This window comes from Amphibalanus amphitrite, unplaced genomic scaffold (assembly GCF_019059575.1).
Source record: "Amphibalanus amphitrite isolate SeventyFive unplaced genomic scaffold, NRLGWU_Aamphi_draft 000920F_arrow, whole genome shotgun sequence".
Taxonomy (NCBI): Eukaryota; Metazoa; Arthropoda; class Thecostraca; order Balanomorpha; family Balanidae; genus Amphibalanus; species Amphibalanus amphitrite.
Genome location: NW_024882414.1, coordinates 38,657 through 57,117, shown reverse-complemented (window position 1 = coordinate 57,117; position 18,461 = coordinate 38,657). Strand labels below are relative to the sequence as shown.

At 49.6% G+C, this 18,461-nt stretch overlaps 1 protein-coding gene across 1 annotated transcript in view; it reads right to left on the bottom strand.

Moving 5' to 3' along the window:
• Positions 1-10,652, bottom strand: part of LOC122368068 (centrosomal protein of 104 kDa-like) — a 35,077-nt gene extending 24,425 nt beyond the window's left edge. The window contains exons 1-3 of the mRNA XM_043341693.1: positions 10,332-10,652; positions 4,848-4,938; positions 141-279 (exon numbers count right to left, since the gene is read on the bottom strand). Of these exons, the coding sequence (XP_043197628.1) occupies positions 141-279; positions 4,848-4,916 (208 nt within the window). The 5' untranslated portion in view covers positions 4,917-4,938; positions 10,332-10,652. The remainder of the gene's footprint in view (positions 1-140; positions 280-4,847; positions 4,939-10,331) is intronic.
• Between the last annotated feature and the right edge of the window lie 7,809 nt (positions 10,653-18,461).

Sequence of the window (18,461 nt, the reverse complement as noted above, 5' to 3'; positions counted from 1 at the left end):
CGAATCTTGCCGATTCCCACTTATCCATCCCGCACACGTTATGGCATGTCTGACGGAGCACAGAGTCATCCCCTCCCCCTCCCGACTCTAGGATCAGCACCTGGATATCTAGCACAGCGTCTTTCCCAGCGCTTACTCACGGATCAGCAGCTGGTGTAGAAGCACTTGGATCCGACTGAGGTGGGTACGCTCGCCCAGCTGGAAGGCGATCTCCTGCGGGTAGATGCAGAACTGGCGCGACCTCCAGCCCCGCGAGTGCGGCGCCTGCACGTCCAGCTCCTGTCGGCGACACCGCCTCAGTGTTAATGGTACAGCGACACAACACCGGCATCACGGCGCAGCGTTATTGAGTCATTGAGATTTGTGAACGATAACATTGCTGCCAACGCCAATGAAAAAAAAAACTGGGCACATGCGAACTCAGTTTCTAAACATTCTTCGATTTGATATTGGGCATACTAACTGAAAGGTTAGAATGAGTAGCTGACCGGGCGGCAGTGGTCGTGCTTTTGAAAAAAATGGTGTGTATTTCGGCAGCTTCGAGGCCAAATAACAGTTTGAGTTGTCCTATCCTTTCTACCACCAACTCGTGGCTACGAATCCGCCTGATGCTATTGATAGATTTCAGTGACAGTCATCCACGATTTCGCGCTATCTCATCTCAGGCTTGTCGACTGTCGAATGTATCCATTTGCGTAATTCCACAATTATTGCACAAGTTTTTTTCTGCCACGTTATCTGTCTCTCTTTTTTGTTGTTGCAATGTTTCATTTTTCATTTTTGCAAAGCTGTATTTATTTCATCATATCCACTGCTAATGTCGACACGTTTTCCCATACCTGCTCCATTGCACGATTAAATCGAGACATCCAAGTATTTAAACGGCGCATGCATTGTGCCACACTTTTCAAAGCTTAAAAATGCAATGTTTTAGAACCAATCTTGAACCAGTGCCGTGCGGTTCAAGGGCGTGGTTGAACACGTTGAACCACACAGATGCTGCTAACGTCACGCCCTTCGTTCATTGTTTGCCTTACTTCCAAGCCGGTGGAACTCCGTAGGACAGGCAGCATCCAGCATGCGCTTCACTGCCGTTTAACGCACCGAGTGGTTTGTGAAGCGTTCTGGGATTTTTCGGCCTCGCATCCTGTCTCGAGCAGTGATCCCAGAGTGTTCTTTCCGAGCGGAGCGTTTGTGAACCATGTCTCGCTGTCTTGCTACCTTTTATAGTTGATTGCCAGGAAGAATGGACTGTCTGGGGCACAGGAGGCGGCCGGCCGAGCCGATGCTTAGCAAACTCCTTAGAGGCGCACTGGGCAGCGCTCTTCGTATTCTTCCTGAAATGCCTTTGGAGGGGAGGCACGGCTTCCTGTTCCATCTGCTCCTGTTCTTGTCCTTGTCAGCCTTCCAAATATTCCTTGCCATCGCTGTCAGTTTTGAGCACTTCATCTCCCCACATGTCTGGTTTCGTGGCGGCCCCGTAGGCCGAACGACATGCTCAGCTGGAACCAGACTGCTTTGTAAGTGCCAAGGCCGGCAATTGCCATGGGGTCGTGACCTCCCAGTTGTCCGCTATTCCATAGCTTTTCCAATCTCATCAGTCATCAGATACAGATATCAGCAGTGCCCTGTGAGGACGGTTGCCTTTTCCACCAGCTTTCAGTTTTTTTTTCACTTTGGCGGTCGTGGCGTCTCTGAAGAACTTGAATGCCAGGTCACTTTTAATGTTTTCTTCGTAGTTAGTAGCTTTTTCCTGTAAGTATATTGCCACTTACACAAATGTTGTGCACCGACCCGATCATAATCCTTCCCGTCAAGTCTCTTCACTGTGTTCAGAGTTTTGGGGTCCATTTCTTCGATGTTCTTTTTTCAAACGCTGAGACTCTTCCTTAGCTTTTACACCCAGTATATCTTTTTCCTTGTAGTTTCCTTTTGTTTTGTTTTTCAATTTCTCCGAGAGCCCATTCTGTGGTCTCTTTTTAAATATCTTCACTTTCATAGTCATCGAAAAATTTACCATCTACGTAGGTTAACCCGCGCACCGACGGGGGGGGGCGGATATCCGCCCCCCCCCTGAGGTTTTTCGCGGATAGCGGGAAAACCGCGGCGCGTAGCGCCGCGAAATTTGGTATGACTATTCTCTCATCAATTTTACACATGGTGTGCAAGTTTGAACCTCCTAACTTTTAAGGTCAGGTCACCAGGTCACTTTGAATGACCCAACCTCAAGTCACTTTTTTGCAACTTTGTCACCGTGCCAGAGCTACAGTAGATGTCGGAGGCCTTTGAAAGTCGCAGGATGTTATTAGGTCATTAGTAGCTACAATTTGTATATCTCGGAATTTTGATGTCGGTGACCTAAGGTCAGGTCAATTTCGCGACCTCCCCATTATAAGTCAATGGGGGAAAAATCAACTCCCTGTTTTTACCACTAAAACGGGTCGGAATGGCCCCATATACCATACATGACTTCACATACGATCAACCTTCACTACCTTGAGGTCTGTTTTGCTGTTGGGCAGCTGTAAGGTCATGTGACGTCATCAAAGGTCACCAAAGGTTTTTTGCCAATAACTCCTTACAGGAACAAGACACAGCCGCGCGGATGGTCTCATTGTGTTCAGCTCGTCAAGACGCATCGAATGATATACATGATGACCTCGAGGTCACGTGACCTGAGGTCAACCTTTGACCTTGACCTTTCGAGGTCAACATATATATCATTCGATGCGGATTGACGAGAGGATCACGATGATGCCCTTAGTTTGTTCCTATCTTGACTACTTCGAAAGTTATTCGAGAAAAACCCTCTCCATATCTAGCGCCGCCATTTTGACTTTTTCGACCCCTGTGACGTCATCTTTGACCTGACCTGAAAATGACCTTAGTAAAAATTGTAGACCTTGTCCGTGCGTATCCGATGCCGTTTACCGCTTGTCGCTATCTTGCTTCGTTCTCGAGATCTCAGGGGGGGGCGGTCATCCGCCCCCCCCGTCGGTACTAAGTTGGCGCAGACCCCCGTCGGTGCGCGGGTTAAACTATATCGGACGTTCGCTTTATCTACAATCTGTAATCTGTATGCTATGCGTAGTTTTTCTCACATTTTGCTGATTATTTCACATTCCTGTTATTCGTCAGGGCATAAAAGTTTATTTTATTGACATGTGTTCTTTTTAGTCATGCATGCTTTCCTACCTCGTCAAAGAAAACGAGTAATTTATACGTATTACGTAATTTCCCGTATTCACATACCAGTAAAAGAAAGAAATAAATGATAGCATTAGATATAATGAATAAATGGTACGAAAACCGCTACCGTCCCGCACATTATCACATATAAATATGGTACATCAGTCATGATTGGGCTGTTTACCTCGACAAACTATGCATTGCGGTCTGCATTCACACAACTCGCAGGTGTTCGCAGACCATCAGTCACCTTCAGAGTTGACGTCACCGCCGCCCCCCCCCCCCCCCCGTCATAGACGAACCCACCCATTGTGATCTTTTTTACATTTGCATGCGAGTATGTTTATTGATCAGCCATGGGGCCTCTGTAAACGTAGCATAACAGCCAAACAAGCTACAATGAGTGACACTTGCTGCGCTCAAGTCTCAACGTATCATGCACGGATCAGTCAGTTTTCCATACATACGATACATTCTTTTATTTTAATTTCTAGGACTCATGGAGTCGACAGCAAGGGCAGATTTTTCACTCGAATGATACTTCCTGTATGTTTGATGCAGTCTTGCAATGCAATCCAGCCATCCAAGAAACTTTGCGCGAGACGTTTTCTTGGATGGTTTTCTTGGATAGCTTGATTTCATCGAGGGCTTCTGTTTTAAAGAAAATTTGTAAGCTTTGCTGTACTGTTAAGTAATAAGAACTGCCAGTATGTCAGTACCTAACGTGTAGTTAATGTTTCTGTATTTTATCTATGCATATTTTGGCCTTTTTTAAGCAGATAACGAACGATATTAAGAAACATACAGGAAATAATATCTAGGACTCTACCGCGACGAAATATTTCTATCTCGAGTTTTCAAAGAATTTCATGCACTCGGCCAAGGCCTCGTGCATGAAATCCTTTGAAAACTCTCGATAGAAATATTTCGTTTTCGCGGTATCGTCCAAGAATGTATATTCCTGCATGCAGTACGGTCCGCGCGGCTACCGTCTGTCAAAAAAAGTTCCGTTTGTGGTATCGCACGCATGCATGCGTCTCGATGACGTTTTACTGTATTACGGTGAAGGCCACCGACTATTCAGATACTGGACTTCATAGGCTGGTTAGGCACTATGTAAATGTCCGAAGTAACTCGGTCTTTATAGATAAGAGCAGCTGTCTTGTATTGGTGTCATCGGTGTGATGAAAGTAGGTTTGTTAAACACTCAATAGCACACTGAAGCCTCCTCGTGCATCTGAATCGATTCCAAAGAAGGTGGGGATGAAGTCATTGGCGAGGCTCCACTTATCAGTAATTGCCTTATTTGTGTTATGTAATAATAGGAGCTTTGAACGTTTATTGAATATGCATATGTATACCTAAGTGGCGGTTTTTTAAACAAAGTTTTCTTGTAACTATCCATGGGGACCCTCAGACTTCAAAAAGTTTTGATAAAAGAAATTGTGAGCTTAAACCTACCGTCCAGGTGATTTGTACAGGTTTGACAGTTATTTAGAAGCGTTTTCACCTTTCATTTTGACCTAGTTTCAGCAGTCCTTTCGAAAACAAACGGCGAACGACCGATTAAAGTACCAAAATCATTTTTCTGCTGGTGTCATGTGGCAGCACATCAGCAGACGTAAATGCTGCTAGTGCACGCAGCAATGTATACTTACCTTGGCAGGGTGTTCAGTGTCCTCGCTGGTATTGAAGCAGACGTGATAGTTCAGCCTGGTCGGCGACATTCCCCCAACGCTGAGATCGGTTCTGTAAAAATAAACATAAAAAGTTAGCATTTCTTTTACAAAGTATTTATGACTTCATTACACGGGCGTAGGAACGTCATGAAAAGTGGGTGGGCCACCCTGTCAAGGGGCCTCCTTTTCCAGGGGGCCTCCTATTTTCAGGGGCCTCCAACTTTTGCCTCGTCCTGCTGGCTGCTTTCAAGTATGACCTCCAAATCTAGCTTCTGAGATCGGGCAGATGTACCCAGGGGCGTAACCGCCCCGCGGCCCGTAGGGGGGGGGGCCGAAGGCCCGAAACGGCCCCCTCCCTGTCCTTTTCCGTCGATAGCTCCTAAACGGCTGGAGATATCGCCACCAAACTTTCAGGACCCCTCCGGGCATTACTTTTACACATTGTGACCAATTTTTTCCAGAGGCTATGATAGGTTGGCCACAAATGACGTCAGAATGACGTCATGTTCTGCCATTTTCGACCGAAAAAAAGACCTTCGCGAGAAGAGCTGTCAGGCCTACAGCTTTGAAGATACAGAAAAATGATCAGACATAAAAGGTGTAGAATTGACAGGGCTACAAAACTGCTATCTCGGATTTTTTAAATTTTTGAGCTTTGACCCCCAAAAATCAAAAATGCAATTTTTTGGATATATTAGCCAAAAAATCAAAAAAGTTTTTTTGAGTTTCGAAAAAAAAACGGAATATATGTGATAGTAACTACCGTCTTCTATCCACATACCAATTTTCAGATCGATATCTCCTTTTTTGGCCAAGTTATAGCGAAAAAAAACTTCAAAAAATGATGACGTCAAATTTCCAAACTCAATGTTTGGCAATTCTAGACAACGTAGGGCAAAACAAAGACCACCACTGGACTCCCCGTGACGAGCTGCATCGAATAGATACTCATTTTATGCAAAATATCAATTTTGAAATTTGACCTAATTTGACCTGACTTTGACCTGACCTTGACCTGACCTTCACCGGAACATAATCTTAACTGACCCCAAAGGCTGCCTGACCCACGTAATCGCATTTGTCATGTAAAATGGACCATAAAACATGTATCACACGACACTTTCATATTGTGACCCCCAGTGACCTGACCTGGTATCAGTGATCTCAGATAGCGAAGTATGTGTTTGACGAACAATGTACCATCGATGGTTTTCAATAACTTACCAATTTACTCGATTTCACAACACATTTCTTGAAATGCCTGTGAACGGTGAAAATCTGACCTTTGACCTGACCTGGGACGTCATCGGTTTGGCCTAGGTCAATGAAATTTGGTCACAAGGTAGTTCCCCGGTGGGGCTATCGAACGCCGTTTGAATTTTGAAAATCGGCCGGTAAATTTCCGAGATCTTAGGGGGGCCAAAAAGCCCCCCCCCCCCCCACGGGTGGTAGGGTCCGCCGGTAGCCCTACGGGGCGCGGGTTAAGCGAACAGTGCGGAAAGTCCGCACCATTTTTAAAACTTATTCCCCCTCCGATTTTTTTTTTTAGAATCTACCTGCCGCAAACGGCGCATGACCCCTGAAAACCCTTACACAAATGTCTTCCTCGTTTCCCAGGTGCCCCCATTAGCTTCATAGGCGTCCTGTTTGGCATATAAGCGCCCTATGTATACTGATCAGAGACATCCTTATATGTCCCACAGTCGCCCCGTTGTCGCATACAATGTGCGCTTATCATAGGAGTCTCTCTTTTATGGACACTCGAAGGCGCCTCTCTTTGCCATGCCGGCGCCCCTGTTTCTTATGAATGCACCATGCACCCCCATGGCATTGATCAATTGCAGTCGCAGACCTCTATTGCATGTGGACGCCCATATATGTAGGCCTGAGAGGCGCCCCTCTTTCGCATTGAGGCGCCCCTATGGGCTTCATAGGCGCCCCTCTATTGCACGTTGGTGCCCTATACTGTCTCAGAACCGCTCCCCTTTGGCATGCAGACGCCCATCTTTCATACGGAGGAGCCGCTGTGGTTCTTAGAGACGGCATGGTGCTCCCAGACGCAGATGGGGCTCTCGGAGTCGACAGTGTGGGACCTTCAGTCGCTGATGGGTGCCCGCCAGGTGTGGACCCTCGGAGACGCCGGTATGTGGCCCTTAGAGACACCGGTGTGGAACCCTCAGATACTTCAGTGTGAAGCCCTTACAATTGCTGGTGTGGAGCTATGAATGCGCTGGCTTAAATCCCTCAGAGGCCGGTACATTGACATTAGAGCTCAGTGAGAGCTTGTGTGGTGCCTTTAGTGGCCTTGTGGAGCCGTTAGACATCAACATGGTGCTCTCAGGAGCCCCAGAGTCACCGGTGTGGGGCCTTCAGAGATGTCGGTGTGGGTCCTTCTGATGCACCTATAGAGCCTTGAGATGCACAGGTGTGGTGGCCCACAGAGGCGCCGGTGTGGGGCCCCCAGAGCCACCGATATAGGGACACTAGTATAAGCGACACTAAGAGACACTAGTATGACCCTCAAGGCGCCGCTGTGTGGCGCTCATAAACACTGGTGTGGAGCCATCACAGGCGGGTGATGTTAGAGGCCGGAAAGAGCCCTTAGATGCCTACAAGGAGCCTTCAGAAGCCGGCGTGGCACCCTTATGGGGATAAGCGTGTCTACTTAGGAGCCCTTGAGGTGCTCTCATGAGCTCTGTGGGGCCCTACCGAGCCGAAATATGGCCACGGCCAGTTGCCGCCGCATGGCTCTTCGGACTATCATTCTCAGGGGCCTCATCTGCCTAGTTTGAATAGAAGGGCCTGTTAGACCATCAATCCTAGGGGCCTCCTCTGGTTAGTATAAATAGAAGAGCCTCTCCGACCATTAATCTCAGGGGGCTCCTGTGGACAGTATAAATAAAAGGGCCTCCCAGACCATCAGTCTCGGGGGCCTCCCTAGAAAAGTGTACATGTGGATAGAGGGCCCCCTCAGATTTATTAGGAGTGGACATCTCTGACTATCAGTCTCAGGGGCCTCTTGTGGCCAGTATGAATATAAGAGCCTCTCAGACTATCGGTCTCAGGGGCCTCTTCTGACTAGTTAAGATAGAGGGCCCTCCCAGACCACCGGTTTCAGGGGCCTCCAGTGGCCAGTTATATGAACAGAAGGGCCTCACAGCCATCAGCCTCGGGGGCCTCTTCTGACTGGTGTGAATATAAGGGCCTCTCAGGTCATCAGTCTCAGGGGCCTCCTCTGATTACAGTGTAGATGGATAGGCCTCCCAGACCATCAGTCTCAGGGGCCTCTTCTGACTATTGAGGATAGAGGGGCCTCCTCTGACTAGTGAGGGTAGGAGGCCTCGACTAGACCGCCAGTGTCAGGGGCCTATTCTGACTAGTGTGGATGGAGGGGCCTCCCAGACCACCAGTCTCAGACCTCTGACTAGTGTGGATAGAGGGGCCTCCCAGACCGCCAGTGTCAGGGGCCTCCCCAGACCAGTGTGGATATTGGGGCCTCCTCAGATCCACTAGGGCCTCTGAGGCCATCAGTCTCAGGGGCTTCGACTGACAAGTATGAACAGAGGGCCTCCTTGGATCCATCACGGCCCCTTGGAGTCCGTGCGTGGGGATTCGTGGAACTTATTTTTACCGAGTTTGTTTATTCTGGAAGGTGACTACGTCCTCTCAAATCGAGACGAGGGGCCTCGAGTAAAAAGTGGGTGGGCCAAAACACATGGTTGGTCCCCCCCACCTCGAAAAGTGGGTGGGCACTTGCCCACCTGCCCCCCCCCCTGTTCCTACGCCTATGCTTCATTAAACCAAGCGCGAAATGCCATGTCAGGCCGGAATAACGATTCGGCATAGATTAGGTAATAGGTAGGTATGTCCGCACACATTATCTGTGTATTTCCAGTCTTTTTTTGTGGTTGTAAACGTTCCGACATGAGAAGTGATGTTTGTCCCATGCATTGTGCCCCGATCTCGTCAAGGTCAGGTCAAAATCATGGATATTAGATGATCTTTGCTAAGTTTTGCGAGTTTTACATGTTTTCAGGGTAGTTTTAGAGCTAATTTTGAATTTAGCACCCATTTGAATATTTGAGAAGCAGTTGTACCTACCCATGTGAAATGTTACGAGGACATCGGATCGGTGGTTGTTGACACCGACCATGGATAGCCGGTACTGGACGCCTACTGGTTGACCTGATATGAATTGACCCAATCTACCCCAGATGTATGAATATACCTACCAAATGTTACATCGCCTTTGATAAAAACTAACACAAAACTCATAATCGGGGCCCCGAAAAAGAAAGCTCACTTACCTCACTTACGGAAGTCCAGCAGATTCTGATGTTCCCGGTTTTGGGTCATTACTCATTGACCTGACCTGGGAGATCAACCAATGACCTAGGACCTCAAAATTAGCCATCATCGATTTCCTCTCGTCACGAGCACCACGCTCGTTTTTGTTCGCGATGCTTTTGCTGAATCAGGGCAAAACGGTCGGGGGTCGACCTCGACCCCCTCAGCGCTAGTCGCTGTCAATGTCAGGAAGGTCAATGCTGGCGAGTGGCGAACGTGAATTTGCGCATGATAAGTAAGTTTTCCTCACTTTCAATTTTAGTCACTCTCACCCCTACTCTCTCATCCTCACCCTCACCCTCAATCGCATCCTCACCCTCGCCCTCAATCGCATCCTCACTCTCATCCTCCCTCTCCGTTTCTCTCCCTATCCTTCTCTCTCCCTATCCTTCTCTCTCCCTATCCTTCTCTCTCCCTATCCTTCTCTCTCCCTATCCTTCTCTCTCCCTATCCTTCTCTCTCCCTATCCTTCTCTCTCCCTATCCTTCTCTCTCCCTATCCTTCTCTCTCCCTATCCTTCTCTCTCCCTATCCTTCTCTCTCCCTATCCTTCTCTCTCCCTATCCTTCTCTCTCCCTATCCTTCTCTCTCTCTCTCTCTCTCTCTCTCTCTCTCTCTCTCTCTCTCTCTCTCTCTCTCTCTCTCTCTCTCTCTCTCTCTCTCTCTCTCTCTCTCCTCTCTCTCTCCCTATCCTTCCTCTCTCCCTATCCTTCTCTCTCCCTATCCTTCTCTCTCCCTATCCTTCTCTCTCTCTCTCTCTCTCTCTCTCTCTCTCTCTCTCTCTCTCTCTCTCTCTCTCTCTCTCTCTCTCTCTCTCTCTCACTCTCTCTCTCTCACTCTCTCTCTCTCTCTCTCTCTCTCTCTCTCTCTCTCTCTCTCTCTCTCTCTCTCTCTCTCTCTCTCTCTCTCTCTCTCTGTTATTTTCATGATGATTTTGGCATTGTAGGTACTGGCTATTCGACTCCATTAATTACAAACAAAATTTATCTAAATATTTTAACAGCAACCATCATTCATAAAGTTCTTAGCGTTTTTGTCATACCATGAAGGATTGTTTTATACTACCGACGTTCTATTGCTTCGTTCGACAAATACCAAATACATGGCGAGCACTCACCTGCAGTTCGGCTGTGATTCGGAGAGAACAGCGTGGTCTCTGGCGACGAATGGGCGGACACATACAAACAATGCACTGTCGTGATCCCAGAGTTCTCAGTTTTCCGTCGGACTTTCTGCAGTGACCCAGCGCTGGGGTACGCTGGGGTAAATAGCGCCTTTCAGGAAGCTGTGATTACTGCTGAAGACATTGGCCACCAGCCGGTCGATCACGCCGTGTTCACACGTCTACACGACACACCAACCGTGCACACCTCATGACCTCACACTGACACAGGTCAGTGACGCAGAACCCTGCAGGTCCGTCCTGCGTCCACCGACGACTGCTCCCGGGGCTCCGTCTACCACCAACTGGTGGTCACGGCCTCACTGAAGCCGCTGGAACCCCCCCCCCCCCCCTCCCTCCCCTCTCACCACGCTACCGACTGTGTCGTGCACAATTTTCACTGCATATCAGCGACCTCTACCAGCTGCCTACTGCAGGGGCCGACCGCCACACCGCCATCTACGGCCGCCATCAAAAGAAAAAAAGGATGGGTCGGATTTAGTGACTTAGCCAAAAGGGTGCGAAATAGGAAACGTTGAATTGAGAATTGTCCATATTTTTTTGAATCCAGGGGTTATTTTACCCAAAAACGTCATATCTACGTAGCATAGATATCGCCTCCAACGTTAGAAATAATACACCTATGACCTACGCTTGCTTACCTACGTCCTAGAAAAGTGACGGTCGGATTTATGTGGATACTCACATTTATTTAACAGCAATCAATGGAAACAAGTGGTAATGTCTAATACTTTGAAACCTAGACAACGTGATGAAAGCCTAAATTTTCCAATCGTGCCACTGCTTCTCATTAATAAGGCGCGTTTAGGTTATCAGTGATGTAATACATGCATCAGATACCTATTGATACAGGTGCTAACAAAGACATGGCAATAGGTAATAACCGCCCCTCACTGCCCTTTTTCATCTTGCTTCTCAATGCTCGACGAACCGGAAACGGGTTCATTTAGCTGCGGCCAACCGCGGCGAAGCAAGCTATGAAGCCTTTTCCACATGATGTCACGCCTCTCAGCTGCGGCTGTGGCGTAAGGAAGGACGCTGGTATAGCGTCAAAAAGGTAAGCACTTCGCAGAAAACTCTGAGGCATAGCCGCACAGATAATGTGTAACATGTCCTCGTGTGCGCGTTACTCTTCTGGCTTTGACCCGAGTCATGTCAGAAAAATTATAGATGTGTATTTAATGATCCAGCGGAAATGCAATAAATGTGTAGCAGTTTCATAGCAAATGTGATGAGTATCTATTACTAGTAGCTCTGAAAACCCGGCAGCTCTTTTGGGCTGGCGGTCCAAATGCCGGGCGCTCCAACACAAGTCAATGAACGCGACCGCGCCCTCGGGCGGCCTGACCTGACCGTCAGTGGGTAGTTTCGGTTTGAAGGTCGAAGCGAAAGCGCGTATATTTATGTCCACTAACTTTTTACGACCACTTCAAACAGCAGCATATAGGCAATATGTATTGCTGGTCATACTTAGGACATTGTCCTCACCAGTCCGGATGGTATAGGCCTGGTTCAAATATATCGCTCGTTTTTTTTTTTTTTTTTAATGCTTACCTGACGGCTGATGACTCTCGAACCCTGGGAAAGCTGTTGAGCAGGTTAAAAGAAAAATGGATGGCCACATATCGCAAAAAAGACCGATTTCTATGTAAAAATCAAGAACGGGTCAAGCTGACATTCTGCCTGTCGGAGCCAGTCTGCCGTCAGTCATCGGCAGACGGCAGAGGCCGCCGTCGGTTACCGTTTGCGGAGATGTCCCACCGCAGCAAGCTGAAGGCGACAGCGAGGATTTAAGTCACGAAACCAGAACCAGCTCAGGGACGCTGGTCTTTGCCACTGCCAGGAATGGCCGCCGCCGCCGGTTATCTGCCCGGCTCGTCCAGGCGATTGCATCTCCAACTCGCGGTCCAGTTATTGCAGAGAAACTGGCGAAGCCTGATGCTTTGATCACCCAATGCACGCCAGAGGACGCTCTATCTAGCGTTTCTTGTGGACATCAACCTCATCAAAGAACAGTGCCTTCACCTGAGGATGGAGACAAAATCGCGTGGGGCCGACATGTATCCCAATTACCATCGAGTCCAGTAGCGGCGGAACACCTTCAACTCAAGCACTGCCAAAATCACCTTCAATCACGGGGGGCAGTTCCGACTCTTGGTCCCATTCTTTCCATGCAACGCCCATAGGGCTAATGTTTAAGTGGCAAAATCAAGGGGGCACGGTGCCCCCCCCCCCCGTTCCGCCGCCTATGATCGAGTCTACACAGCAAAGGCCAGCTGCATGCCACCTGAAGACAGCATTGAAGTCACTCCGACATTCGCTCAGGTCAGGCTCCAATCCCTGCTGGACCGCACGACCGGACTGCTGGAGGCACAAAACGAGGTACACTCGGGGGCAGATTGATGTTCCACAACTCTTTATCCACCGGGTTCCTATGGCTCAGCATTGGCAGCAGCCGCCTGGTACCGGTAGACTGTGCCGCTTCACTTACTTGTCAAGCGGCACAGCCTACCCACCTGTATGACACCGGTCTGGGTCGGTGGCTGGAAGGCGATGTGGGCCGCCTGTGACGTCAGCGCAGCGGTGAGGGCCGAGCCCGGAGGCATGACTCGGGTCGGCGCGGCGCGGCGGCTGGAGAGGACTGGGGAGTGAGGTGGGGTGGGAGCACGGACATCGCGTGGCTGAGCGAGTGTAGTTAACTTTCTCATCTCAAGGCGCCAATTATTCTACCTAACAATTGTGCTAAAGCAGTTGTTAAAATGTCCTATCCCCAAGACAGCGCCTATCATCATACTTGCAATGCACATTACGACACACTTAAGCGTGGCAATGGGACAGCCGATAGAACTTATGTCACTCGTGCATCGAAGTGCGGAGCTATATTTTGTATAACATATTAGAATTAAGGCCATGATCGAGCAGATTGGTGTCTATTGTTTCGCACGGCAATCGTCCAGAGACGTGGGAACTGGGGGTTATGAGTAGTGCCGCAGCCAACGCTCCAATTTAAAGCGATTATTACTGTTGCTCTAATATGTGGTCGCAGCCTCCAATAGCAAACCGTTCCAACTAGGAGCCAAAAAGTCGGCCACTCAGGGGGGTTCGAACCGGGCTTCTCCCACCGGCCAATTCACGACAAGAGCGTTCATCCACTGAGCTACCGAGAATGGTCCTCGTCCGCACAAAACAAAATGATATTCACCCGCTGACCGCCAATGACAGTATTGTGACATTTCATCGCGTTTGACCGCGGCGGGTGGTCGCTGGTTTCGGCAGCTCAGTGGATACACGCTAGCGTCGTGGGGTGACCGGTTGGAGAAACCCGGTTCGAACCTTCCCAGGTGCGCGACTTATTTGTTCCTAGATGGAACGGTTTGCTATTGGTGGCTGCGACCACACATTAGAGGAACATAAGAGTTGCTTTGGGACGCCGCGCTATCCAAAAGTATCGATCTGAAATTTGGTATGTAGATAGAAGACGGTAGGTACTATCACATATATTCCGGTTTTTTCGAAACTCAAAAAACTTTTTGGATTTTTTGGCTAATATATCCAAAAAAATGCTTTTTTGATTTTTGGGGGTCAAAACTCCAAAATTTCAAAAATCCGAGATAGCAGTTTTGTAACCCTGTCAATTCTACACCTTTTATGTCTTGATCATTTTTCTGTATCTTCAAAGCTGTAGGCGTGACAGGTCTTCTCGCGGTCTTTTTTCGGTCGAAAATGACAGAACATGACGTCACTCTGACGTCATTTGTGGCCAACCTATCATAGCCTCTGAAAAAAATTTTTGGTCCCAATGTGTAAAATTGATGCCCGGAGGGGTCCTGAAAGTTTGGTGGCGATATCTCCAGCCGTTTAGGGGATATTGACCGAAAAGGACAGGGGGGGGGGCCGTTTCGGCCCCCCCCTACGGGGCGCGGGTTAACCCTCGCCGGACCTATTGGTTTTCTACATACGCGCCGGCCGAGGGGGGGGGGGCGGGTACGACCCCCCCTCGCCGTTTCGCCCCTGGTGGAGCTAGCGCGTCGCGGAAAAAACGAGCGTGTGCGCCGTTACGAGACGCAGAGATTGGTACCCGATTTTAAGGTCCTAGGTCAACCGGTGACCTCTGAGGTCAGGTCAAGTGCCCCAAGGTACGGTTCAGTTTTTGGTGAATAACTTCGCAAAAAACGGCCGCAGAGCGCCGATTTTGGCAGCATTGTGTTCGCCTCGCTCAGGCGCGTCGAATGATATACTTTTTGTCCGGGTCAGGTCAACTTGGGGTGTTGACCTCAGGTCAAGGTCAGGTCAGCACCCCCAGGTCACGAAGTTGGTCGAAAGAGGTCATGTCGCATATCATTCGATTCGGCAGGCCTTCCTGAGTCCATTGGTGCCTTCCCCGACTCGCTAGCTCAATTTGATCAAGAGTTATTGACGAAAAACTAATTTAACCTTGATGACGTCATAAATGACGTCACGCAAGGTCAACATTGCAAAAGTGACGCATCTAACCTTGCAAAGAGTGCATCAAATCACGATTCTGTGTGCTTGAGATAGTTGGAGATCGTTCCCGGCGCCAGAATAGCAGTTTTCATTTTCCCCATTGACTTATAATGGTGAGGTCACGAAAATGACCTGACCTCATATGACCTTTAGGAAAAATCCGAGATATACAAGTTGTGGGACTCATAATGGATACTAGATCCTGCAAGTTTCATTTCCCTGTGACATCTCCTCTGGCAGTGAGGGCGTTGCGAAGTTGCGACATTTGAAGACCGTGCAGAGGTTCACTTATGACGTCATAGGTCAGTGACCTGACCTGACCTAAAAATGCGGTTGGTGTCAAAAGATGCGGCTTGGATCAAAGGTCAGGTATGCCAAGTTTCAGCTCTCTATCGCCAGCGTGTTCGGAGCTATCGCGAAAAAACCCTATGGGGGGGGGGGGCGGCACCCGCCCCCCCCCCTCGGCCGGCGAGGGTTAAGTGTGTCGTAATGTGCATGGCAAGTATGATGATAGGCGCTGTCTTGGGGATAGGACATTTTAACAACTGCTTTAGCACAATTGTTATGTAGAATAATTGGCGCCTTGAGACGCGAAAGTTAACTACACTCGCTCAGCCGCGCGATGGTCCATGCTCCCACCCCGCCTCACTCCCCAGCCCTCGCCAGCCGCCGCACCGCGCCGACCCGAGCCATGCCTCCGGGCTCGGCCCTCACCGCTGCGCTGACGTCACAGGCGGCCCACATCGCCTTACAGCCACCGACCCAGACCGGTTGCATACGGTGTGGGTAGGCTGTGCCGCTTGACAAGTAAGTGAAGCGGCACAGTCTACCGGTACCAGGCGGCTGCTGCCAATGCTGAGCCATAGGAATCCGGTGGATAAGGAGTTGTGGAACATCAATCTGCCCCCGAGTGTACCAAGTGAAAACTTCAAGCACAAGGATGGTCGAGATTTGAATCTCATATGTCACTGTAAGCGGGGTCAGGGGTGTGGACAGCAGTTCCGGCCACAGCCAGTGACAGCAAACTGGTGGCTATGCTGATAACCAGCTTGTGGTGTCGGTGACATCCCTGATGCCCCTACCAGGAGATGGGGGGAACTGTCTGGCACAGCGGGACAATGCGCTGAAAACGCTGGGGTGACGTGTCGATACATGCTGCAGATGTCACTGATTGATGAGTGATGACAAGGTAGTGAGCGCCAGCACCCGCACCACTTCTGCACAGAGATGCAGCATGTGTGGTGCAGCGCCGAGAAACGTGAACAACTTGGACGAGGTTAACCGCCTGCCGGTCGAGTCCATATTCCAAGTCAGTGACCGGGCCGGTCACTGACTTGGAATATGGACTCGGCAGGCTGCACTGTTGGATCCGCATCTTTGAAGCTGTCCTACACATCAGCTACCGGCTGCCAACCGAACAGTGGCAGCCACACTGACAAGCATCGAAAGCAGGTGGAGGAGAGAAAGAAGGCCATGTGGGAGTGGCAACCCCCGATAAATTCGCTGCCGCCACTGGTCAACGAGGGGCTCATCCATCGTCTTCATGTGGTGCTGCAGGCCGTCAGCAGCTGCCTTCCGCTCTCACCCGAGTCACTGCAAGCCTACTGCAACGAGACTGCGGAGCTCGGCAGAGCTTTACGTCGAGCACTACGGCTGGTACCCGATGCCAACCACCCTGCATCGTCTCCTGGTTCATGTGACTACATAGTACATACTACAGTCGTCCAGCAATGCCTGCTGCCAATCAGCACGATGAGTGAGGAGGCAGAGGAGGGTCGGAACAAATAAGTTCTATCACCTGCAGAGGGCACGACGAGATAGCCGCCTGAACACCATGGCCGACGCCTTCGGGCCGCTCATGATCATGAGCGACCCTGTGGTTAGTACCAAGAGCGCCTCGTCCCGTCGCCAAGCCAGGGCCAGCAGCCGGATGCCGCTCCTGAAAGAGGCACGCGCTCTGTTGGCTGAGCCAACATTGCCACAGAACGACAACCGGACATCCGGCGACAGCAGCTGCCGTGACTTGGAGGCGCCTTAGGTGGGACCGCCGTAGACGCGTCAGGTACATCAAGGAAACTTGCCATTGATAGTGTAATAGGGTTGTGATATTAATCAATATACGAAGGCCGTACTTTGTGTTCTTCATTACACACAGGAACTGTGATGCCTACTGATGTTACGATTTCGTGCCTTTACACTATTGCTGATTGTGATTCAGAGAACAAAGATTTTCCCCACCTCTGGTTATTATTGCAAATAGCAGCGACACCAGATTGCAATGAACCCATTGAACAATGAACAGCAACTACTGCGGAATGGTCAAGGGCAACCGAGCCTATCAACCCCAGAACAAGATACAATCGTCGGCCAGCTTAAATGGGCCGAATATATATGACAATTTGTGGGTTGGGTTGGGACCCATTGGGTCCAAATCTGTTACAGACACCGGCAGATCAGACAGATCCCTTAATTTTGCGGACGCATGTATAAACGAGTATCCTTACTCCGGTAGACAGTGATGCAGACCGACTACAGATTTCCAGACACTCGTTTATACATTAACCCTCGCCGGCCGAGGGGGGGGGGGCGGGTGCCGCCCCCCCCCCATAGGGTTTTTTCGCGATAGCTCCGAACACGCTGGCAATAAAGAGCTGAAACTTGGCATACCTGACCTTTGATCCAAGCCGCATCTTTTGACACCAACCGCATTTTTGGGTCAGGTCAGGTCACTGACCTATGACGTCATAAGTGAACCTCTGCACGGTCTTCAGATGTCGCAACTTCGCAACGCCCTCACTGCCAGAGGAGATGTCACAGGGAAATGAAACTTGCAGGATCTAGTATCCATTATGAGTCTCACAACTTGTATATCTCGGATTTTTCCTAAAGGTCATATGAGGTCAGGTCATTTTCGTGACCTCACCATTATAAGTCAATGGGGAAAAATTCAAACTGCTATTCTGGCGCCGGGGACGATCTCCAACTATCTCAAGCACACAGAATCGTGCTTTGATGCACTCCTTGCAAGGTTAGATGCGTCACTTTTGCAATGTTGACCTTGCGTGACGTCATTTATGACGTCATCAAGGTCATATTAGTTTTTCGTCAATAACTCCCGATCAAATTGAGCTAGCGAGTCGAGAAAGCCACCAATGGACTCAGGAAGACCTGCCGAATCGAATGATATGCAACATGACCTCTTTCGACCAATTTCGTGACCTGGGGGTGCTGACCTGACCTTGACCTGAGGTCAACACCCTAAGTTGACCTAACCCGAACAAAAAGTATATCATTCGACGCGCCTGAGGGAGGCGAACACGATGCTGCCAAAATCGCGGCTCTGCGGCCGTTTTTTGCGAAGTTATTCACCAAAAACTGAACCGTACCCTGGGGCACTTGACCTGACCTCAGAGTTCACCGGTTGACCTAGGCCCTTAAAATCGGGTACCAAGCTCTGCGTCTCGTAACGGCGCACACGCTCGTTTTTTCCGCGATATTCAAAAACTACGCTGACGGCTGACGTAGGACTCTCTTTCATGGCAAATTGCAGAATAATGGAAAAGACAGGGTGCCCTAACT